Source organism: Drosophila hydei, unplaced genomic scaffold, assembly GCF_003285905.1.
Source record: "Drosophila hydei strain 15085-1641.00,03,60 unplaced genomic scaffold, DhydRS2 tig00000001-arrow-pilon, whole genome shotgun sequence".
Lineage (NCBI taxonomy): Eukaryota > Metazoa > Arthropoda > Insecta > Diptera > Drosophilidae > Drosophila > Drosophila hydei.
The window spans coordinates 12,378,285-12,400,798 of record NW_022045643.1 but is presented as its reverse complement, the minus strand read 5'-3'; the positions used below and the strand labels follow the sequence as shown (position 1 = coordinate 12,400,798).

General features: G+C 41.1%; 6 protein-coding genes across 7 annotated transcripts in view; 4 read left to right on the top strand and 2 right to left on the bottom strand.

Annotated features, from left to right (window-relative positions):
• The window catches only part of LOC111599827 (glypican-6), a 41,877-nt gene extending 39,387 nt beyond the window's left edge, over nucleotides 1-2,490 (top strand). The window contains exons 6-8 of the mRNA XM_023315619.2: nucleotides 215-780; nucleotides 847-1,016; nucleotides 1,076-2,490. Coding sequence (XP_023171387.1) covers nucleotides 215-780; nucleotides 847-1,016; nucleotides 1,076-1,524 — 1,185 coding nt within the window. The 3' untranslated portion in view covers nucleotides 1,525-2,490. The remainder of the gene's footprint in view (nucleotides 1-214; nucleotides 781-846; nucleotides 1,017-1,075) is intronic.
• Nucleotides 2,491-2,599: 109 nt separating this feature from the next.
• Nucleotides 2,600-4,054, bottom strand: LOC111599828. The gene is made up of 2 exons (XM_023315621.2): nucleotides 2,851-4,054; nucleotides 2,600-2,788 (listed from the first exon to the last, which is right to left on the bottom strand). Exons 1-2 carry the CDS (start codon nucleotides 3,976-3,978, stop codon nucleotides 2,678-2,680), a joined length of 1,239 nt encoding a protein of 412 aa, XP_023171389.2. The 5' UTR covers nucleotides 3,979-4,054; the 3' UTR covers nucleotides 2,600-2,677.
• Nucleotides 4,055-4,741: 687 nt separating this feature from the next.
• Nucleotides 4,742-5,426, top strand: LOC111599832 (C-type lectin 37Db-like). Its single transcript, XM_023315625.2, has 2 exons — nucleotides 4,742-4,865; nucleotides 4,926-5,426. The coding sequence occupies exons 1-2, from the start codon at nucleotides 4,775-4,777 to the stop codon at nucleotides 5,396-5,398; spliced, it is 564 nt and encodes a 187-aa protein (XP_023171393.2). The 5' UTR covers nucleotides 4,742-4,774; the 3' UTR covers nucleotides 5,399-5,426.
• Nucleotides 5,427-6,646: 1,220 nt separating this feature from the next.
• Nucleotides 6,647-22,514, top strand: part of LOC111599825 (venom dipeptidyl peptidase 4) — a 76,895-nt gene continuing 61,027 nt past the window's right edge. The window contains exons 1-2 of one of the 2 annotated variants that reach the window (XM_023315615.2): nucleotides 6,647-6,871; nucleotides 15,840-16,485. In XM_023315615.2, the coding sequence (XP_023171383.2) occupies nucleotides 16,045-16,485 (441 nt within the window). In that variant the 5' untranslated portion in view covers nucleotides 6,647-6,871; nucleotides 15,840-16,044. Of the gene's footprint in view, nucleotides 6,872-15,659; nucleotides 16,486-22,514 lie in introns of those variants that run through there. The other variant, XM_030224465.1, reaches the window with a different exon arrangement.
• Nucleotides 8,202-12,774, bottom strand: LOC111599829 (venom protease). Its single transcript, XM_023315622.2, has 2 exons — nucleotides 12,327-12,774; nucleotides 8,202-9,055 (listed from the first exon to the last, which is right to left on the bottom strand). Exons 1-2 carry the CDS (start codon nucleotides 12,680-12,682, stop codon nucleotides 8,284-8,286), a joined length of 1,128 nt encoding a protein of 375 aa, XP_023171390.1. The 5' UTR covers nucleotides 12,683-12,774; the 3' UTR covers nucleotides 8,202-8,283.
• Nucleotides 21,266-22,422, top strand: LOC111599830 (protein PIH1D3). The gene is made up of 3 exons (XM_023315623.2): nucleotides 21,266-21,514; nucleotides 21,573-21,808; nucleotides 21,883-22,422. The coding sequence occupies exons 1-3, from the start codon at nucleotides 21,382-21,384 to the stop codon at nucleotides 22,144-22,146; spliced, it is 633 nt and encodes a 210-aa protein (XP_023171391.1). The 5' UTR covers nucleotides 21,266-21,381; the 3' UTR covers nucleotides 22,147-22,422.

The following is a 22,514-nucleotide window of genomic DNA, read 5'->3' as shown; positions in this document are numbered from 1 at the left end:
GTTTTTCCATTTTGGATCTCTATCAACCACAAGTTGAAAATAATCGCATTTGCTTTACTGCATCAGAGTTACTAAGCCCTAAGGAATCGCAACCTTTACGTATTTCCATTCATACAGAGTCAATGGCATCTTTGCTTAGATTGGATTGCATTCGTTTTTCTTTAGCTTTTCATTTATTTACCGTTATTAATGACGTACAACACTCGATTTTCAGGACTCTGGTCAGGACATTACGCATCGTGTGTTTCAGGGTTGCGGCAAGCCCACTTTGCGACATGCCAAACGCTCCATTAGTCCCAAAATGCTACTGGCGCCATCTGCCGCCGCGGTGCAGGAACTGCGTGCGCACAGCACTCCGGAGGCGGACACGTTAGACATCGATGCCACCTTGGATGAGGCGATTGTGCTGCGTGAACGGCGGGCTGCCGAGCCCGGCTCACAGGATTCGTCGGCACAGCAGTCGCAGGAGCAGGGCTTGGTCAATGGTAATGGCAATGGCAATGGTGGCAACAACAAGCGTCAGCAGCAACGCCGCAGGCAGCAGCAGCAGCGCCGCAAGCAGCAGCAGAACAATCGCAACGACAACGACGACGACGATGGCGACAGCAATGGCGGCGGCAGGGAGCCTATTCTAGACAAGATTGTGCGGGATATACGCCAGCGTGTAAAGGACTACAAAAAGTTCTGGTCAAACCTGCCGCACTCGATATGCAGCAATGAGGACATCGCCGCCTCATCCGATGTAGATGGCATGTGCTGGAATGGGCACACCATAGACAGGTGAGAATTGTGCAGGATCCCTTCCAGCATCAATTGGCCTCATTACTTACTACTTTGCCTTCTCAGATATATGCACTCGGTGACCACAGAGCACGGCTCGAATCCTGAGTTCAGCGGCAACCCAGCGAGCACTCGCCAAACGGCACAGATGTCCACGCAGCTGTTCCATCTGAAGAATGCCATTAGTCATTTGCGAAATGCCTACAATGGTCAGGACGTGGACTGGAGCGAGCAAGGTAAGTGCACTCCGAGCTCTCTGAATTGCAACATTCTCATGGGCGCTTCTGAATTGCAGAGGAACCATATATGGGCAGCGGCGCTGGCTCCGGATCGGGGTCCGAGGATGATGAAGACGATGATGAGGGCTCTGGCTTAGGTCCGTTCGAGCCCAGTCACAAGCCGGACGTGGAGCATCCGTCGGTGCGTGTCGATGCTGAAAATGACGATGATGAGGATACCAATCCGTCCGTTACCACCCACACATCGCGTCCCAATGTGGACGACAAGAATCCGCTGGTGCATACCACGCATTTGGACCACGACCATAACGATCTAGACGAGCCGCACAATGGCGACAACGACAATGAGGACGAGGAAGATGACTCCGTCCACAATTCGTCGACGGATGGCGCCACACGCACTTCCAACGCTCCCGAGAAGATGACGTTGCGTCGGGCTTTGGTCGTCTACTTGCTGCCCCTATATATGGCGTGGTTCGGAGGCGTCTGCGCCGATTTGCTGTGATTATACAAAACGCTGCCCCCAACGAAAGCGAAGCGAGCAAGCGAACAAGTGCAGCCGCTGTGGAAGCATTTGCGCCCCACTGGCCGCTGCACGCCCACACCTCTCAGTCATTCATCCATGAAACAAAAATGTTATTAGAACTTCTTTTATACGAAATGCAAGTCCAAAATTTTATAAAAACTTTTGTCAAAGCAATGAAAAAGCAATGAGAAAAACTACGAAAACCTCCCCAGTTATGGTCAACGCTCTCGAATCGAGCCAATCGCAAATGAAATCAATTTATTGACAATTGACGCCTTTTGAGACTGTTGCCCATCGCTGTCGAAAAGCAAGGAGGACTTGACGAGTCCCCTTACCTTTCTCCCCATTTAGAAGAGTTAAGTCCATTAACCTAAGTCGTAAGCGCGAAATTCTAATCTGTAAGCGTGTGAATGTCTGTCTGAGTATGTCTGAATGAGCTTTTGTGAGTGCCTGTGTGAGAGTGCCTGGTTATTTGTGATCGTTTAGCAAAAATTAACTATAAACATTATGTAACGTATACTAAGCGAACTTATATTTGTATTATATTTATACATATTCTATACACATATACATACAACAAGCATATACGTAAAAGTTGCCAGCAAATATTTTAACCATTTTGAATTAACGCCCAGCATAAGCAGCGATAACTAATTTCTAACTGTACTGAACTGTAATTTAGTAACTTAGTTGACCTCTCCTCCCTCGTTTCAAATAAGATAATCAAATACAATTGATTATATAATATCATATTATATAATATATATTAAATTGAAGAACGTCCTTAGACGCATCTATCAACAGATCGGTTTTCAAGCAAGCGCATTTGTAACCTTAGCAGATAAAGCTTAAATATTTATGTATATTTATTTTTGATTTTTTATAATTTTTAATAATTGTATTATTTTTATGTATGTATGTATTAAACGCAAATACAACACTGAAAACACATTGAAAATACATTAAAGCGAGAAAGGAAAATGTACCTCAATTGCAATTCTCCTGAAACTGCCCCTAAAATAAGATATACGAATACTAAAGGGCGCCAGCAAATGGGCTGAGACTTACATTTAGTGTCAACTTGACTATGTTCTTTAATCACAATCTTTAATCACAATAACAAAAGAAGAACTTAGTCCATTGGAGTGATGAATTCAATTTCCACAAAGCGCGAGCTCCAGACATTCAAATCGATTGGCTTGAAGGAGACTTCCAAATTCGGATGCTTCAGTTTTGCGATTATCTAGAAACAAAAAGAGATGCACTCATTATAAGGGCCAGTTCTATTGATATTGAAGTGTTCACCTCATTTTGATCGCAATCCTTCAAGGTTTTGTGTAGGTGAAGTGTCAGTGGTGAGGATTCGCTTCGCTTCTTCAGCACTCGATCCAAGCATAGGGCGCTCAGATACAAGAACTGGTCATCCAGCCGGCTGCCCGATAGATTAAGAATCCTTAGGGATTCGCTAGCGCCTACCATGTCCCAAATTTGGGTAGCAGTTGGCAACGTACGCATTTTCGTCAAATGTAATTCCTCCAGCTGCGGCAATGTGGCGCAAATCTTGTACAGTTCCTTCGTCTCAATGTCATCGTCGTGCAGCACAAGACGACGTAGATTCGTCATGCTCATTATGGCATGACTGACGCGAGAGCTGCTCCAGTAGGAGTCGTGGAAGAGCAATGCTTTCACCCTGAGCGGTCGCAGCTTGCCCACCGTCTGCAGAAGATACTCGTAATAGTCTCGGGTGTAGAAGGCCAGACGTCGGAGCCTGGGCAGCTTCAGTAGGTTGGGCATGAAATCGCCCAGCAAGTGGTGATCGTCCATGACGAGTTCCTCAAGCGTAGCGCACTTCGATATGGGCAGAACATCCTCGCCCATATTCGTGTTGTATCCGTAGAAGAGAAGCGTGAGCTTGCGCAATGGCATGACGCCAAAGATCTGATCAAATATTGACTTATCCAATGATTCGCAACACATTAAGTGTAGCTCTTGCAACTGATCCCAGAACCATATGTGTCGACCAGTGGTGTTGCCCAGCAACGTCAACTGGCGCAAATGTGGAAAGAGTTCGGTGAACAGTAATATCTTCTCGTCGGTCTCTTCTTCGTCTTTAAAGCCTAAATCACAGTCGAAAGTAGTCAATTTAGGAAATTCATACGATCTCCATTTCTGCAGTAATGCAATATCAGCTTGTTTAAGTTTCAGATTTTGCAGCGATCCACTGGCGAGATGAAGGAACTCCTCCATATCGTGCGGCTGCTGCTCGAAATGTTCCAGCAGAGCCTGGTCCAAGCAGGCGGTCTTTAGATGTTCCCAATGATATCGAACGACAGAGTGCAGACTCTTGGAGATATGCGCCAGTGCCACTTGGTCTTTTAGGTTTACATACTTAAGAATGGTAAGCCAGCAATCGCCGTTGAGTTTGTCAAACATTTCTACTTTAAAAAATTTAAAAACTATTCAACAGAAACAAAGATAGCCTACTGAAGTCACACTGTTAGCCGGCTGTTGACAATCAGCTGATTGAACTGCTTATCAGAAAGTCAAGCAGATCGAGAAGGCCACTGCTTGCGCTAACAACTTTGGGGCCATAGCTATGACGTCACAATTGACATAAAATGCAAAAGCTTTGAAAATACCAAAATGAGAAAAGCTTAGATCAATTGCCAATTGAGTTAATAGAATACTCTATATTAGATAAGAAACTTAAGCCGACTATGCGCTATTCTTGCAAAATAATAGTTTTCTATATATTAACAAACTATTTTCCTATCAAACTTCTTGTATTGTATCGTGTATATTCGTCTGGTTTTATTTTTATTTCTTTATTTATAAGTTTCTAAGCTTTTGCGGTTTGATGTGAGCCAGAACCAAATCGCTATTTGCATAGTTTCACCACAAATGTATAGGATATTTGTATATACCTAAAGTAGATTTCTGTTCAATAGAGTTGTCGAAGCGATGATAATATATATATATATATATATATATATATATATATATATATATGTATATGTATATGTACATATATAAATAAATTTCAATACATGGGATATTAATAAAATTCTTTGTTCATAACTAGTTTTTAGAGTGCAATGTTTAAGCAATGTTGCACCTACTGCTTGAGTGCAGCAACTAGGCTGGCAACCCTGGCAGTAGAGCTTAGGTCTCAGATCATTTCAATTGACGTTCTGAAAGTAAATCAGTTATTATAGAGCAACTGTGGAGAATGTTGACTTGGTTCAGTATGGATTTGAGATTTTTAATGATGATTTCGTATTGTTTTTCGCTTCAATGTGAGACTCTGGGATCATCGATAGGTAATGTTTTAGTTATACTATATAAATGGCATGTCTAATATTTAAATGTGATTTGTTTAGGAAATTTCGCCAATTTTAGTCAGTCGCTTGAAATCGCAAATGACTTTTATGCCGACATCAATCCTTTTCAAAAAGTCAATTCGAAATATTTCTATATAGAAAGGAGCAGAGCTCTCAATTGGTTCGAAGCTCTGCACAAGTGTCGTGAATTGGGGTCGGATTTGGTCAACTTTCGAAATGATCGCGAACTCGATGCAGTGATACCAGAGTTGAGTAAGAAGCGCTGCTATTGGCTGAGCATAAATAACTTTTCAGAGAAATCCCAATATATTTCAATTACTAACGGCCGGCCACCGAGCTTCGCCAGATGGGGTCGCGGGGAACCAAATAACTTGAAAAACAAGGAGCATTGCGGACAGCTTGTGGCCTTCAACAGAAACACATTCTATTATAACGACAATCAGTGTATTCGGCGCTGTTACTATATTTGTGAAACGAAGCTGCCCAGCCAAACAAATGTTGTTATATGGTGAACATATAAATATATGGAGCAAGCAGTGGAACAATCTGTGGATTCATAATGCATAATTATAACTCTTATTACCATAACTGATGTTGCATAGTTCTATATAAAGGCAGCGCGAAAATGAATGAAATTCTTTGGAAAATATAAGCTTAAGAGTATATTGAAGTCAGCCTAGAGTAGACTTCTTTACTTAAAACTGTGAGCACTACACAGCAGCATTCAGCATTCAAGCAGAGCAACATACGCAAAGCTTGAGTAAAGCAGTTGTTAATTTAAGAATTAGCAGTACTCCCTATACATTTTAATACGGCAACCAACCCATAGATGGCGCCACATATGCAATTCATCGACAAATTCCAGTAATAATAAAGTTTGTTTCCATTGCTACGCGATTTTTTTCTCAATTGTTCTTGGTGGGAAGTATTTTGTATGTTTGATTGATATTTACAATTTGAAATGTGTAGGTATTTAACTATTACAATTGAAAACGTCGTTGCTTTGTTCCAATGTACTTTGTATTTCTCCCAGGTCTGTAGCTAGTCTTCCTGTATGTCCAGATATATGTTATCAAGATTCTCGGCAAGGGCATCAAGAGGAACACTTTTATCTGATGAATCTGCCACTAAATTGTCAGTTCCATTAACATCCATGACATCGTCAAAGCGATTTTCATCGCCCTCTTCCTCGATTAGGTCCAGCTCCAGATCCTGATCATCAGTGTGACATTTACCATTGAGTTGATTCAGTGTGCTCTCCAGCTTATTAGCCCGGTCCAACAGCAAGCCCAAGCGCTTGTCAATCTCATTAAAAATATCCGTATCCAGCATGGACGGCGTGGCCAGTGCCGGGAAATCATCAGCCTCCGGCTCTTGACTCTCTTCAGGGTCGGCCACATCCTCCTTAGCTGGCGAAGACATGATATCGACGAATTCAATGCTTAATATTTGCTCAAGTAGAAATTTTAGTTCATCCGCAAATGTTATATATGTTAAACGTATATAAATTTATGTCGGCCTGTGCACAATATCATTTAACTAGCTCAGACTTACAACACAGGCCTACTGAGCTCTGCCAGAGACGGGTCGACAGAGAGAGGGAGAGAGAGCGAGGAGTTACACTAATTTTGCAATAATAAAGACAACAGCTGAGCAGCTGAGTAGCTGAGCAGGTGAGCAGCACCCGAGACGATGCTCCAAACAATCTCTGGGAGCGATCAACGCATGGCGGCTTTTTCTTTTTTCAGTGAGTGCGCGAGCGGCAAACGGTAAACAACAACAGCTGCTGGCAACGAAAAGTTTCGAAAGGCAGGAAAATTATTAGCTCAATAACAAAAGAAAAAGTCAAAAGTTACCACAAGCAGCTGCTGCTGCTGCTACTACTGCAAAGGCCAAGAGATCTGGAAGAAGTCACAGAGGCAACTAGATACAAAAGTATCTGGCGAATGCGCGAATCTTCATTTTCATATTGAATAATTACGCAAGTGAGTTGAGTTACGAATTGACAAATCTCTGCATTGCAATTACTGAAATTGCCACAAAGAGCCAATTACTGAAATAGAGTGGGCTAAATATACTTATTATCAGAGTGATACTATCTGTGGCGGACTGCTTCAGACTTGCAGTGATTCACTCCAAGTTCTATGGAGTAATTAGGCGAAATATCAAAAGCAAACAAATGATACGAGTTTACTTTGAGCAAAATGATTTATTTGGCTCGCCTCTTCATTTCAACTCTTTCGAGATTTCTGCTGCTGTCGCCACTGCTGCTGCTCTTTGCAGTTAGTACAAATGTTAGATGTCTCTGACATTAGTCTGTGTGTATTCACAGCTGTTTCGGTAAGGTGAAACCAGTTTTCCAGCAGCAACAGCTAGTTTCGGTGTTCCTCATCATTATTTGTTTTTTCTCTCATTTTTTTTATATTTATTTTTTGGCGCATACACCGTATAGAAAAGTCAACTGTGAACAATTGTAAATGTTATAAACTCGGATGCTTTTATATATGTTTACAGTGTTTTTAAGGTGGGCTTCGAGTGGCAGCTGAGAGTATATTGAGTAGTAGAGTAGGCGGGAAGTTTAACTTAAAATATCTAGAGACATCTTTGTATTTATGCAAACTGCATCTAAAAATAGTAGAGTTGGGAAACACAGTTGTTCTCTTTAAGGTAAAGGGAATTTAGGATCTGCTAGGAGTTGTAAACTGCTTTTTCAATTCCAATGCCAGTTTTAATATTATCATAAATTATGTCTGTCATTTAGTTGTGGTTGGCAAAATACCATTTTCCATAATCTTTGATTGATTTTTTTTCAATTAATGCCACAAGCGAATGTTTTTTATTAATAAAATTTAGTTTAATTGCTTACGAGTTGAAAAAAAAAAACTATTTCCATTCGAAGTGTGTAAGCAGTGTTTATAGCAAGCAGTGTTTAGAAACTTATTGCAAGCAGTTTCTTACTTAAGCAAAGCAGAGTACTGCTTTGCTGATCATATGGTTAAAATTGAGAATAAGAACAAGGGCGCGACTGACTAAGAAATACTCCGACTTGCATGAAATGACTACGAAATGCACTTTTCATAATAAGAATTGTTCCAAAGAGGCGAGCTTTATATGAGAATCAAAACATAGAATGTTCCGAAAAATCGTGAATTTCTCTGTTGTTAGAAGCCGGATAAGTCATCTCGTATTGAATTTCAGTTAATGAATAACTTATGAAGATAATGACAACGTGTGAACAAATCTTTCTTTGTTTATCTATTTATTTTATTTTATTTTCTTGTGATATATACTACTTTATTCAGTTGTTTTGTTTGTATTTCCGTATAAAAGTACAAAATATGTATAGCATTAAGACTAATCGTAGAACTAGAACTAAATTGAGATAGAATTCTCACTCTTAGTAATCCTCGTCGCAGAAACAGCCATCTTTTGAGTTCTCCACAATCCAGTCGAGATATTTAGTAATTCTGGTGTAGACACCTGGATAATTGGGTCGCGCACATCCATTGCCCCAAGAAACGATGCCGATCTGTTCGAAGCGTTTGTCGTCGGGCCGCAAGCGGACCAGAGGACCTCCCGAGTCGCCCTGGCAGCTGTCACGGCCGCCCACTCCCGGATACCCAGAGCACATCATGTTCTTCGTGATCATCTTTTGTGTGTAGTTGGTTTGGGCCACACACTCGTCGTTATCCAACACTGGCACCTCCACCTCCTGCAGCAGGCACGAGGGCTTGCCGTCCTCCTTGAGTGTGCCCCAACCGGTGGCAATGGCACGCGTGCCCACGAACAAATCATTGCGCTGCTCCACGCGGGGCAGGCAGATGGGTCTGATGAAGCTGGTGATCGGCACGCGATCGTTAAGACGCAGCAGGGCAATGTCGTTGTCGAAGTTGGAGAAACTGAACTTCTGGCTAAAGGCGCGCAGCACAAAGCGCGTCTCCGGACGCTCCTTGTCGTTGCAACGATCGTGCTCCCCGAAAGTCACCTTGATCATGAACCACATGAAGCCCTTCACGCAATGCGCCGCCGTCAGCACGTAGCGATCGTTGATCAGCGTGCCACCGCAGTAGAATCGATTGAAGTAGCTCAGTCTGGCCATCCAGGGATACTCGCTGACGCCAGTTGTAGTGCCCCCAACGATTCTCGACTCATCGTTGCGCTCCCCGCACCTGCAACAGTCGAAAAGCATAAAAAGTGAGCGGACCTCAATATTTTATATGTTTGTCATCCACTTCATCAAGCCGATGACAACTGAGTGCCCTGCAACCGACTGAATCATACTCTGTTCATATTTCAATTATATCATGCAGTGGCATAGTCCATAGAATAAGTCTCTAGTAAAGGGACGATACATATGTAGGAAGGGTAGCCATGAAGACATAGATGCTTAAAGATGTTTATCATTTCGATAATTGACAATGTCTAAGGACAAATTATTACAAGTTGTTGGCAAAGAGGAGTTTATATGCAATTCTGTTGCTTCCACTAGAGACAAAGATACGGCGCAGTTATTTTTCTCAAATGTGAATATTTTGCAGATTATTTGTTTACTAACTCAGCCTTAACACAAAGTGAGTCAAAGATATTTTTGGTTGCGCACAGAAACATATTCTATAATGTTCAGTTCGATTGTCTTGAATTATTGAATTATGTTTATACAAAATGTAAGTTGAGAAACTGTTCTTGCTAGATGAGATATTCAAATCTCAGTGCTAATTGCACAGCATTCTCAATTAATTGATACTAAAATTAATCATTTCAGACTAGAGAAAAGGCTAAAAAGTGCTGTTAAATGGCTAAAGCATATACACGCATATTACAAAATATTATGAACGGTTGCCTTGATATATATTTTAGCTGATATTGCCTTTATTTTGATACATTTCCTAGCCGATTTTAGAGTCTATGATACATGCCACAAGCAAAACAAAATTTGTTTTATATTCAGTCCAGGCTTAACACAATTTTCCACTTCGATTTCATTGAATGGCAATCTTCGGTGATTAGTTCAGAGTTCAACAACCTAAGAAGCCTCATTAATAATGTCGTAAAGCAAGTGTCAAAGGCTTTAACGAGCTTTTGTGCAAATCTTTCGCTTTGCAGTTTTTCCAACATATTTAAAATGACATCGTTACATAAAACTGGTTTATAATTGCCAAAAACTGAAGTAAATGCATTCAAAAGCGACACTCGGAAAGAGAAAGAGAGAAAGAGAGAGATGGAGCAAGAGAGAGAGCTGGATTGATAAATGAAATGAGAGAGGAAGGCAAGAACAACCAGTTCTCCAAAGTCGGGCTATACAATTTTATATGTATACTAAATAATTTTTTTTGGCCACAAATCAATCGTCGGCTCAGAACAACAACAGCAATAAGCTTGGACTTGGGCTTGATATCTTTTTTTGGTGTTGCTTAACCGAGTCATTGCCCCAAAAATGGTGGCCAAGGCGAGGTAAGGCAAAGTCGAAGGCGTCCCGAAAGCCAGCAACAAAAATGCAAAAACAAAGACAATAAAAATCTGCGACCCAATTCAAAGAGAATGCGGCGTTCCCTTTGCTAAATGGCAATCAACACATGACGCATTAGCCTTACCTGTTACCTATATACATTATATATATCCATATACATATATGTATGAGTGTATTTGTGTAACTCAGATATTTCAGTATATAAAGAGAATCCAGATACAAAACCAGACATATTTAAAACAAGAAGAGCTCTTATCAAAACTTATGCAAATCAGGCCTATTTCATTTGAAATGCAAAAAAAAAGTAAAAATAAATATAAAAGATACAAGCAGAGGGAATTAAACGGGTTTTGGGCTTATAAAATCAAAGTTTTATAATACTGCCAAAGAAGAAGCAGAAGACGTTACTAAGAAATGGCTTTCATTTGCTCTTTTCGTTAGGAGAAGGTAACTTTTGGAAAATGTATCTTAAGACCTTAAGACCCATAAATTTGGAGATACTCCAAAATAAAAAGTGAAAATGCAGCAGAGAGCTCCCTTTAAGCTATGGATAAGTGTGCATAAGCTGTGCATTGAAACTGACCTAACCTAATTCGGGGCTGTCGAGTCTTCTCGAAGACTTCAGTTCATTCGGATCATTAAAATTCCTATGCGAGGTGCGCCGACAAACGCATTCCTCTGAACTCCCTGAAGTGAAGTGTCTCTGCGTTCACGCAAACAGTTTCGACTCAATCAATACCCTCCGGTACTCTAAAATGCCAAAGCCATTGCCAATGCCAATGCCAACGGCGATGGCTAAGGCCCATTGCAAATCCCCATTGGCAACTGAAAGTACCACAGGCAATGCAATTTGCACTTTGCAGCAGGCATCAGGCATCAAGCAGCTCAGGAATGCTTTTCAAATCGACATCTTCAGAGTCAAGAACTGCGTAGCTGAGACGCAAAGGTGCAGCTTGTCTCAAGTGTGTAGCCAAGTGCTGAGCTGCGAAAAGTTCTAAGTTCAATTTTAAGTGTGACGACTGAAACAGAAAGCCTAAAAAGCTTCATCTTCATCCGCATAATTATCTAGTAAGAAATAGTTTTTTATTGCTGCTCCCATTATTAAAGGTAAAATCATTTAATTTCTTGAACCTTCAATCTTTGGGTTCTATCAGCAAGTAAAATTAGAAAATTTCACTCCAATACGAGCTGGACGCTTGTGGTGCGAACTAACTGCATTCTACACTCTAAACTCTACACTCTACACTCTACACAGTTCGGTTTGTGAACTAAACTAAGCAAAAACTTAGCTTTTCGTTATTCACCAAATTCGAGTCAATGAATTGCAATTTCTTTTAATGAAAATATGAACAAGTTTTCTAATAATTGAAAATAACTCACATATATTATAAATTTGTTATACGCCATTTTCAGTGTAGTTGGATGAGTGTCAAGTCTTTGTTTCAAATTATATTGGCAATTCAAATTATATGGGACTAATTATGTGGTTCTTTCAAAGTTCAGCTTTCAGTTCAGTTTGGGAATTGGCTGAAGAACTGGGAATTCTTGTGAAGTGTCAGCTGTTTTAGAACCTAGTTCCAAAAATGAGTATGTGTCGGAACTAGTCAAAACTGAAACCGTTACGCTCATTATGTATAATTTACTTTGGTCTCTGGTTCTTCTCACAGCTGAGTTGACTTCGTAATGGGCCACTTACTGAACTTGCAGTGCCACGTATGGCGACTGTGTGCAGCAATGTGTGGCAAGCTCCCCGCCTTCATAAATATTAATAACAAATGGCATTTCTTGAAGCTCGAAAAGATCTGTAAGCGCGTGCAATGGGCATACACATATATCTGTATCTTTAACTGTAACTGCGATTTGTATGCCGTGACAGTGACACCCAATAAAATGTGGTTGGTTAACTAACTCGGCTAACTGGATGCCGTCAGTTGCAAGCATGAGTGGAACTGTTTCTTCTGTTGTTTACCCACCTGCAGGAACATGTCGCTGTTTGGTCTTGAGCCGGTGGCGAATTATTACGATTGAAGACGCCAAACCAATTCTTGATCGGATTTTGCCGGAACTGGTTTACTGGTTCACTGCCACTGGAGTTGCCAGCAGCTCCAATTCCAGCTCGCAGCTTCTTTGGCTGGTGCTGGCTGCCATATGCCTGATATTTGCCTGGTATGGATGCTGATGTTGCTGTTGTCGTTGTTGATCTTGCCTGAGTTGGCGTTGCTGTTGTTGTGGTTGTGGTTGTGGCTGTGGTTGTTGTGGTTGAGGCGGCGACAATGCAGGAAGTGATGGCCAATGCTAATGGCCAGTGATGTAAGTGGAGCAGCAGCATCTTCAACTTCAACTGGTTGGCCAACGATTTGCTGTTGCGCGCGTGCACTGATAGCTTAATGAGGCAGCTAAACACTTGCTTCGACTGGTCAGTTCTTGTTACCGTTACAATATTTTCCAGATATTTTGTGATTTTTGGTTTCCTCTGGAGACCAGGTTTTTCCCCATTCACCTCACTTATTAATTATGCTAATCACATGCATCCAATTCGCTTTGTATGAACTTTTTCTCACATTTCACACTCGTTTAGCACATAATTCAAACTGTCAACAAGTCGCGCCCAAACATATAGAATTTTTCGTTTCTTTCTTTCGTTTCTTTCTTTTTCTTCTTGGATATTCTTAATATAACGGCTTTCGTGAGTTTTGTTTTGTCTCTTTCGGTTCGACCGCACACGCGAAAGTCTGCAAAGCGACTGATACCGGAGCAAACGCCTCAGCCACGATCTGCTAGCCAAGCCAAAGTTGCGCATGCGACTGCGGCGTCGACGTCGACGTCAACTAACTGAAGTCGCAGTCAGCGTCGGCGGTAGCGTAAGCGTAAGCGTACACGTCAACGTCAACGTCAACGTTAACGTCAATGGCATCGCCGCTTGACTGGCAAACAACAAAGAAAGAACAAGTCGCATTTCTGTTGGCCCGTTGCGTTCTCAATATGCTAATGTGACAGTTTGCCATGGTGTGCAGTCGCTCCTCCGGGTGAGAGTCTCCCGCTCTGCCTCCGTCTGTCTGTCTGTGCGTGTGTATGTGTGTGTGTGGCGCAGTGTCTCTGTGGCTTTTCCTGGGGCTGGGCCTCTGCCTGGGCGGCATTGATTTAAAGTTTGTTTATTATGCCCACAACGCCAATACACAGCGAGAATTTCAATTAATTTAAGTGCTTATCAAATCGATTATTTTGATAACCCATTTAATAGCCATTTCCTGAGCGACTCTGTTTTCCTTGTCTGCTGACACACATTGCGCCCCCAGAGAATCTATCTATCCTGATTTGCAGGTGCCAAATATTAACTTGAATCGTTTCATTCACTCAAAATACATAATATCTGAGTTTTTAATTTGCATTTGATATGCTGCATTTAGCACTTTCCTCTTAACCTAATTGGCGCAGATAAAGTTCCCTTTTTACTTGCACAGCAATAGAAGTTGATTCGATTCGAAATAAGTTTTTTAGATATATATATATATTTGTTAGGTAATGAAGCATTAAAATATGGATAGGATGAACATTAATCTATCCGAAACAACTGAAATTACAGTTGGAAATATATGCATTACTGGAAATATTTCTCCTTTTACACCATACGACGTCTCAGTTTATTTCTTTCATAAGATCTTCACTCTGCAAACAAAATATATATTTAGAGCAAATTATATATATACAGTGGACCAATAATGTCTTCGTATAGCAATGATTTTTTTCTTTGGCAACGAATAAGTGATACAAGATGGGCAATAATCAAAAATTTAAATTTACAGATTTGTTAACTAATATTTTGACAATTTGGAAAAAAAATAATATCAATATTTTGCTTAGCATAAAAGTTATAACTAACAAACCACAAGAAAACGCGTTTTTGGCTCCAATAAAGTCTTCGTAGAGCGCAGTTTCCTAGAACTTTAACTGCAGAGAAAAAGCGAAAATGATAAGGGTATATGATAATGATATATATTATATAGCAAATTTGTCTGTATAAGTGGAAAGTAGTGCACTCCCAATGGGCTAAAGACTTCAAATATTGATTATATATAGTCATTATTTGAACACTCCTCTTATAATCTGCTTAAGACATGCTAAATCAGCAGAAGAACAAACAACTTAAGAAGCTATTGAAGCGGGAGAGTAGCTCAATGTGCCATATAAAGTTGGGCATACTAGCGTCAGATAAAAGTATTTAAATTCTATATCCAAAGCCATTGACAGAGTGATAAATTGACAAGATATTACATAGTCAAGTTCGCTGGCAAACATTGCAAAACTTCTAATTTTGTGGATTATTGTAAACGTCCTATACAAAGATACGTTTACTATAGGATTCGCCGGAAAATGAAATATTAATTTTATAATAAAATAAGCAAACTTGAGTCCATCATCGAGTTCACTGAGCCCAACTGCAAGGCTAGCCAACACTTTCCGGGCACCTGCCATTGGCATACTCCCGATTCAACTTGTTAGCTGTTCGCTAATGGCTAAGCTTGACTTTAGCTGGCAAGTAACAATATGTGTTATCAGTAAGTGCAAATTAGTATGGATCGCTGACTGGTGGTCAGATTAAGGTTTTGCAGTCATAAGATGAGCACGCTCACCTTTGTCATCATAGACGATATGGGAAGGTCGGGGCATCGGCAGTCGCAATTTACTCCTCATTTGTGCCTTTCATGTTTTCCGACGCTTTTCACTTGCGAGCAGCGGGCCCAAAGGCAAAAAGAAAACCAAGAAAAATGCGCATTTTCATCTTCAGTTGCCGCTGTAATCGTTTGATATTTTCTGTCTTCTTTTCATTGAGACATGAATTAACAAAACTTTAAACGGAATATTTAACTTTTCGCATTTAATTGACGAGGGCGAGACGTGGAGATCAATCTACAATCGATTTTACAGTTTCTGACCTGATTCACGCCACAAAGAAGCTGAAGACCCACTTGATCAGCAGCTGAGTTGAGTCGAAATAATCATAATAAAATGTAATAAAATAAATACAAAATTATAGTACATAGGAAATATACAAAAAATGAGAACATATAGACAAACAGCAAAGGAGAGCTGCAACAGGCCCGATCGATAGTGTTTCTATATAGTCAAAACGCATATTTACATTGGTCTAATCTAAAGTCTAAGCAATTGCTTGAACTATATTTAATTAGTCAGGTAAATAATATTGCTTAATATATGCTCTTGTTTAGTTGAAAATAATTGTTTTAATTGCAGTGTAGATGGAGTAGCAAATTTGCTTCAATTTGAATGCATTTCCCTAGTCTTAGTCTGGCACGGCTCATTTCCCGCAAGTTTTCATAGCATGTTCTAGGCCCATTCCCCATTGCTCACTCGGGTACTCTATAAAGTCAACAATCCATGTCAAAAACAAGGAAAACCGTAGGCGCAGCTATCGAATTTCCTAATTAATGCAACACATGCAAATTTTCGCCCACTTCTCTTGGCAGATACAAATACAAATGCTGGAAAACACTCGTAATTGGTTGGAAAACTCAGGAGTGCATAAAGCGAATCTCTGAGCGGCATCGGCTTCAGCCCCAGCAATGCCAACGACAAAGAGTGGCTCAGGCACAACGGCGACAACAACAGCAACAACAGCAACAACCATTGCATAACTGGAAACCAAGAGTATTATCATTATTCATAGCCAACATGAGTGCCTTTCTTGATATGACGGCTGCGCAGTCAGCGAGCGTGGCGGCGAGCGTGTGCGATGCGCGGCTCAGTGCTCGACAGAAGGCGAGCAAGCGGCGCAGCCAGGGCAGACGCAGTGCAGCAGCTACGGCGGGCATACATGGCAGCATTGCCAGCGTCGGCGCCGGCCTCTATAAATCATTTCGCGAGCGTTTCAGAAACAGCGCCGCCAGCAGCGCCGTCAGCGACTATCGACCGCTGCGGCAGCGCGACGCTGAAGCGGGCAAATTGCAGAACGAATTGAACTTAAGTGACAGTTCCGATGTGGAGAGTCTCCAAAGCAGCGACAGCGACAGCGGCAGCGGCAGCAGCGTAGAAAACTTATTCGGCAATGAAACGGAGCGTGGACAGTGGCGCAAAAAGAAGAAGCCGGCAGTGCCGAGGGCCAGAAGAAGAAAGGTTAGTGGCCAACTCAACTCTCTTTCCAGACCCTTGATGCGGGCAGCAGCAGCTTTCCATTTCACAGATAGCTCTACATATTTAAGTATTCCAATCAGTTTGGCAATCGTTAACAGTTACGCGCGTGCCTTGTCGTCGCTTGTCTGCGATTTGTGTTTTATGACTCGAATTGGCCTCAAATTGCACGAGCTTGGACTTAATTGGAGCCTTCGTAGTTGATTTCATTTACAATTGTTCGTTGCCTTTGATAATTGAATTAATATTTGTCCATTGTTTTTATTAGATAATTAACCAATCATTAACCATTTCATTCAGTGTCCACCTGTATTTCACGCTCTGTTTCAATTAAAGCACATTTCACTTTCATTTCGATGAAGCTGTGGGAATTTTAAATTGTTGTTGACTAGAAACGAAACGCAAACAGACTGACATAATTTTTTTAATCATACAAAGAATCAAATTTAATCACAATATAACTTAAGACTTACTTAACTTAACAATATAAGTTAAGCTATCAGCAGTATAATAATAATCATTATCAATATTATTTAATACGACATTCTTATTAGAATGAAATTATTTAGTGAATTTCTATATGAATCAATTTTCACATAGACTCAGCCCACTGTGAAACGCTGCAGTCAGCTGTTGTAAAGCTTTCAACTTGTTTACAAACAATCGCAGTGCAAGCAAAAAGCTTCAGCATGTGGCTTACTCCATTGACTCAACAGCTGACAACAATTTTGCTCAGCTATGGGCTCTCTTGCCTATCTATTTCTATCTCGCTCGCTCGCTGATTCGGCTGCTGCTGAGCGCTTTTGCAGAGCTTTGACTCACGCCTTATGGCCGATGTGGCAATGGCCATGGGCCTGGCGGTTTTGTGGTCGGAAAACCTTTACGGCTTAAATTTTTGGCCAAGCCTCTGCTGCTGCACCATTTTACTAGTTGTTGTTTTTTGTCTAGATATTTAATGCTCGAATGGACTTTAAAATGTACGCTTCGTAGAGTAGAGCGCGCTCGGTTTGAGTTGTTTTTCGGTTGTTGTTTTTTACATACAATTTTTGGATATGTCTCTTATGGCTGTTACAGCTAACTTAGCCTGTTTAGTTCTATATGTTTATTTTTATTTTTATTTCCCTTTTTCATTTTGTTTGTTCTCTTCGCTGGCTTGCGCCGCTTGACTGCACAAACTCAAATATAAGGCAACGGCATTTATCCTGCATGATTTGAATACCCTGCCTAAAAAGCGATAGAGTATTTTGATTATGTGCAAGCATATGTAACAGACACAAGGAATTTCTCAACAAAGTTGGTACAACATATCGTATTGTATTGTATATCGAATATCGTAAATAGAATATCGTGTATCTTGTATTGACTATCGCATATCGTAATTTGGCCCATTAATGTAAGTCACGATATGCGATACCGTATATTCTATTCAGCGTATATTGAAAATACTTATTTCATATCATATAGTCTATATATAATAGGTGAATAAAATACAGAATTTTTTATTGATGATCGTATAATAAATCACTTATAGAATATTGTATATTGTATATTGCGGATCATATTTTATGCTGTATGTTGAATATCGTTTGTCGTGTATCGTATTCCGTATTGCATAAAGCTTGGGTACACGATAACTATCGTGAGACTTCCACGATGTTAGCTGAATGTTTTTTTTTAGTTTTTCTTTTGGTATAATTTATTTTCTGCGATGATTATGTTGGGAATAATTTAACTAGCCAAACTTTGCTTGTAAGAGACACATATACATTTGCACAAATCGAGCAGAGAGCAAATGCTCGGAAGCCGGAAGTAGTTCTCCTTTTTGCCAAAACTTGTGCGACTCTGTGTCGCCCGAAACTGCAATCAACAGAGCCAGATCTATGATGGGGGGCTTGGCTGGCACACCGGATTTTTTTGTACGCTTCGGCAACATCCAATTATCAGTAATGGGCGACTATAAAGGCAGAGCGCCTACCTTCGTCGCAGCTCTAAAGGTCTGCTGCTCTTATATAAGTCCCACTCGCACTCACTCCCCGCCCACATGTGATAACAGAATCAGGCGCCAGCTCGACCACTCCACCGTGGCACATCAACAGTAAAACGGCGTAAATGTGCAACTTTTCAATGATTTATGCATGATACTTAATGCCTTCTTAATTACGTTTTATGTAACCCCCAGTCTCCTCTAAAATACTCGCATTATACATATTCTGCTCAGAATCTGCGCCAACAAGCAACAAACACAACAGAAACAGAAAACGACGAAAAAAGTGGCAGCTGGAACACTTTTAGCACACAAATCATATTCACAGGAGCAGCCAAAAAAAAAAGAACGAGGGGAGGAGCAGAGGAGAAAGGAAAAAATGGCCGAAAATGTGTAGCAGCTGCTTTAAGGGGCGATGAGGCGCCACTTTCACTTCGACTTCCACTTTCACTGCGTGCTGCCATGTGACGGTACGTGGTATTCGACTGTACCAAAAACCATTTTGGGCTGTGGCTCTGGTATATGACAGCATACACACACACACACACACACATACGAAGAAAGGTCTCCCACCTTCCCTCCGCTAGCCTGCCCTCGGCTGCATTGAAACATTGGACCAAAACACAGTTACACATGTACGCGTATTCATGCATTGCCCATTGTCTCATGTGGATGGACGTCAGCTGGGACCTCGACAGAGGAGTCCCAGAGAGAGAGGGAGAGAGAGGGAGAGGAGCATCTGAAAGAGACAAAAGTCATGGTTGATGGACCAAAACAAGGTTAAATCTCAGTTACGTGATGTTTGCTCAGCGACTTAACTTTTGCATTCCATTTAAATCAATTAGAAAACTCATTGAAAGAACGTTAATTAATCAAGTTTGGATTACGATTAAAAAGCCAGTGAATGCTTTACTTGTTAGTGAATTCTTCTGAGAGTTTGTCACGCTTCTAACCAAACAAAAACTTTAGATCTAATCTGATCATTTACAATTGATTTCAGCACTTGAATCTTCGTACCACAATGATCATCAAAAAGAATTGACTAAAGCTTGAATTGGAACAGTTCAAATATCCATAATCGTTTTTAGACAATAACTATATCATGCATGGAACTTTATTATTAGGTTATATGTTTCGATCTAGTCATGTTTACAGATCCATTAAATGGAATAAGTCAACGAACAGATGGAACAGAAAAATAAATAAATTCGTCGATCTGGCTAACAACAGCCATGAAAAATAATTTATATGAATTCATCATCTTCTGTATTTTGAAGATTAATAATTTTTTAATAAATATATATAAACTAATTATTAATTTAAATTAGAATTATGATCATATCTAGAAGCTACCATAAATATATTTACTAATTTTAGAGGGTAGCACTGCGACGTGGCTCATCCCATGCAGCGTAAGTCCATGTCGAATTTACACGGTGTGCTAGCTAACTAGGACAGGTAGAAGTATTTTCAGGTAAAACTATTTTGGCCTGTCCAGCGGTTAGCAACAATGTGATGTTTGGTTCGACACATTGCGAATCACCAAGCGGAAATGAAAAGAGTATATTGGTCTCATTCCACGTCAGCTTTGAAGCTGAAAACTGGATACTTTGAATATAGACTCAAATATATATTACAAAAAAATCCGGCCTGCTAATGTTCTCTAAAGGCCAATCACAGAACTTTGCAAATATCGTAAAACCAAATCGCAGTTATAAGACCTGCATTAGTTGTTATTGAACGAGCATTACGCAGTCTGCTTCTGCTATTATCCAGCTTTGTGCAATGCGGAACTGACATGTTAAACAAATTAAACGCATACGATCCGAAAAGATGAAAAACACCAGCAACAGCAACAGCAACAGCAACGGCAGCAGCAGACAAAATGGACGGCTCGGAAATCCTTTTGCATTCAACTGCAACCCGGGAGCTCAGACCCCATGTAGCTAAATATCTGACTATGCGGAGCTCAGCCAGTCTCTGGCTGTGCGTCGACAGCGTGAAAGTCATGTTGTTTACACTTAACACGAGCCACGTTCCACGTTTTTGTGTGTTTCGCTTTCGCCCAGGCGATTTACATTTGGGCCGTGTTGCTGGCAGGGGAGACCCATTGAAGGTCAGCGATAATTTGAATTTACAAAAATAATTTACAATTCGCAAAACAATTGTTTTTGACAAGTGTCATAATTTTTGCTACTTGTGAAAGTTAATTTTTGGACTAGTTGTCAAGGGCCTTGGGAGCCAGGCAGAGCAAAAAGTTTTTTCTGAATGGCATCAAGTTTTTAATTGAAATGCCTAAGTGGCGGAAGGCGGGTGGGGGAATGGAGCAAAGTTGAAGCTGCCATTGGTTATCCTTGACAGTGAATTATGAACTTAGCCTTAGCCTGTAGGTCAAAGCAGCTGGAGCATTATGAAAGTGAATTTCCGAACTGGAAAGGTATTCAAAAAGTATTGATTTCTTTTTTGGTCCTGAATGCTACATTTGATATCTCAAAGACCAGAAGCGTGTTATTATTTCATTTAAACTAACAAAACAAGGTTTGAGCCACTTTCGCACAGCTGTGAATTGTGATCCCGTGTATGGCTGACGTGGATTACAATCGCCTACCTTTTCAGTCGGACACCCTTATTTTGTCCATTTAAGCTCCGTTTCCGGGACAACATAATAAACAAGTTACAGCTGCTCCATGGCCCGTAAACAGCCTTAGCAACCTAACTTCACCGAGAAGTAGGCTCGGTATGAAATCGAATCGATTTCGGGCAGTTTTTTGCTGAGCACAGTCCATAAGGAATTTATTTCTAAAACAAGCTTTGAGCTCCAAATACGTGAAAGCCGCTGACAAAATAATAAAATAAGTTACTTTTCGATAAAATAGTGCAGTAAGTAAGTGTGAGCGATGTCGCTTTTCGACAATCCCGACCAGCTGCGACAACTGCAGAGTTTATTGTACCCCACACGTAGGCGGGGTGGGGTCGAGTGCAGCAGCAGCAGCGAGGATGAGGAGGAGTCTCTGGTGGTAAAGAGGCAGAGTGAGTAAGTGGAGCATCGCAGCAACAGAAGCTTCATGTATCCTATCCACTCGCTCAGCACCCGGCAGCATCGGTCCGCAGGCTCCAGGTGATGCTGCCAAGGCCCGTGGAAAGGGTAAGGTGAACCTGGTGGCAACGCCATTGGATGAGCCCGTAAAAGCGCAGCCCCAAACACTGGAGGAATGGCAGGAGGCGCAGGAGCGTGAGGATGCCGACATTCTGGAAACGCGCAAGTGCCCGGAATACACGATGACCTATCGTCAGGCCGTTGGCACTGAGGACGTCTTTCTGCAGGTTGGCACGAACCCTTTTTCGCCGTCTGTCTGTCCCTTAGCAGTGTCTGTTAAGCTGTATTCTTTTACATTCAGATGGGCCAACGCACAGCATCCTCAGCCAGCTGTGAAGATCTCATTCTAGAGATTGCCTTGCCCGGCGAGCAAATGTCTGTTGACAAAATGGGCCTAACGCTACACGAACAGGAACTAGACCTGGGCACATCCCTTTACAGACTCAAGCTCCCGCTGCCCCATCCAGTGGACGTGGATCGATGCCAGGCCAAATATGACAAGGAACTCGGCAAGCTGCGGCTCACGTTGAGGTTGCGCCGCGAACTAGACTTTGTCAACTTCTAATCTACATCTTACACTATTCACACTACTCAACACGATTTCGTTGCTTGTTGTTTCTGTTGCTCGGAAGTTCACATCAGCCGCCTGTGTCGTAATATTTTGGCAATTCCCTTTTTGAGATCGCATACAAAATTTTACTACAATATATAACAAATTGTATGGAACAAGAAATCCTCTTCTATGATTAACCCTAAAATCTGTAGATTGTCAAGTTTACTCAGAATTAAAGTCAAATCCTTTAAGCTTGTCGGTGGAGCAGGAAGACTTTCTTAACATCTTGTAGTCTTTTAGGCATTCAATGAGAGCATTTTATAATGTGAATATTATGAAATAAAAATGAAATGAATTGGACGGATTTGCTTAACGCTCAA

Bases quoted from the DNA above. Each gene is read 5' to 3' on its own strand.
- LOC111599828 (XM_023315621.2), bottom strand. From the start codon at position 3,978: ATGTTTGACAAACTCAACGGCGATTGCTGGCTTACCATTCTTAAGTAT. The intron at 2,789-2,850 runs GTGAACACTTCA...TTTTGTTTCTAG, and splicing joins AGGATTGCGATCAAAATGAG to ATAATCGCAAAACTGAAGCA.
- LOC111599832 (XM_023315625.2), top strand. From the start codon at position 4,775: ATGTTGACTTGGTTCAGTATGGATTTGAGATTTTTAATGATGATTTCG. The intron at 4,866-4,925 runs GTAATGTTTTAG...TGATTTGTTTAG, and splicing joins GACTCTGGGATCATCGATAG to GAAATTTCGCCAATTTTAGT.
- LOC111599829 (XM_023315622.2), bottom strand. From the start codon at position 12,682: ATGCTGCTGCTCCACTTACATCACTGGCCATTAGCATTGGCCATCACT. The intron at 9,056-12,326 runs GTGGGTAAACAA...CGACTGTTGCAG, and splicing joins ACAGCGACATGTTCCTGCAG to GTGCGGGGAGCGCAACGATG.
- LOC111599830 (XM_023315623.2), top strand. From the start codon at position 21,382: ATGTCGCTTTTCGACAATCCCGACCAGCTGCGACAACTGCAGAGTTTA. The intron at 21,515-21,572 runs GTGAGTAAGTGG...CCACTCGCTCAG, and splicing joins TCTGGTGGTAAAGAGGCAGA to CACCCGGCAGCATCGGTCCG. The intron at 21,809-21,882 runs GTTGGCACGAAC...TTTTACATTCAG, and splicing joins CTGAGGACGTCTTTCTGCAG to ATGGGCCAACGCACAGCATC.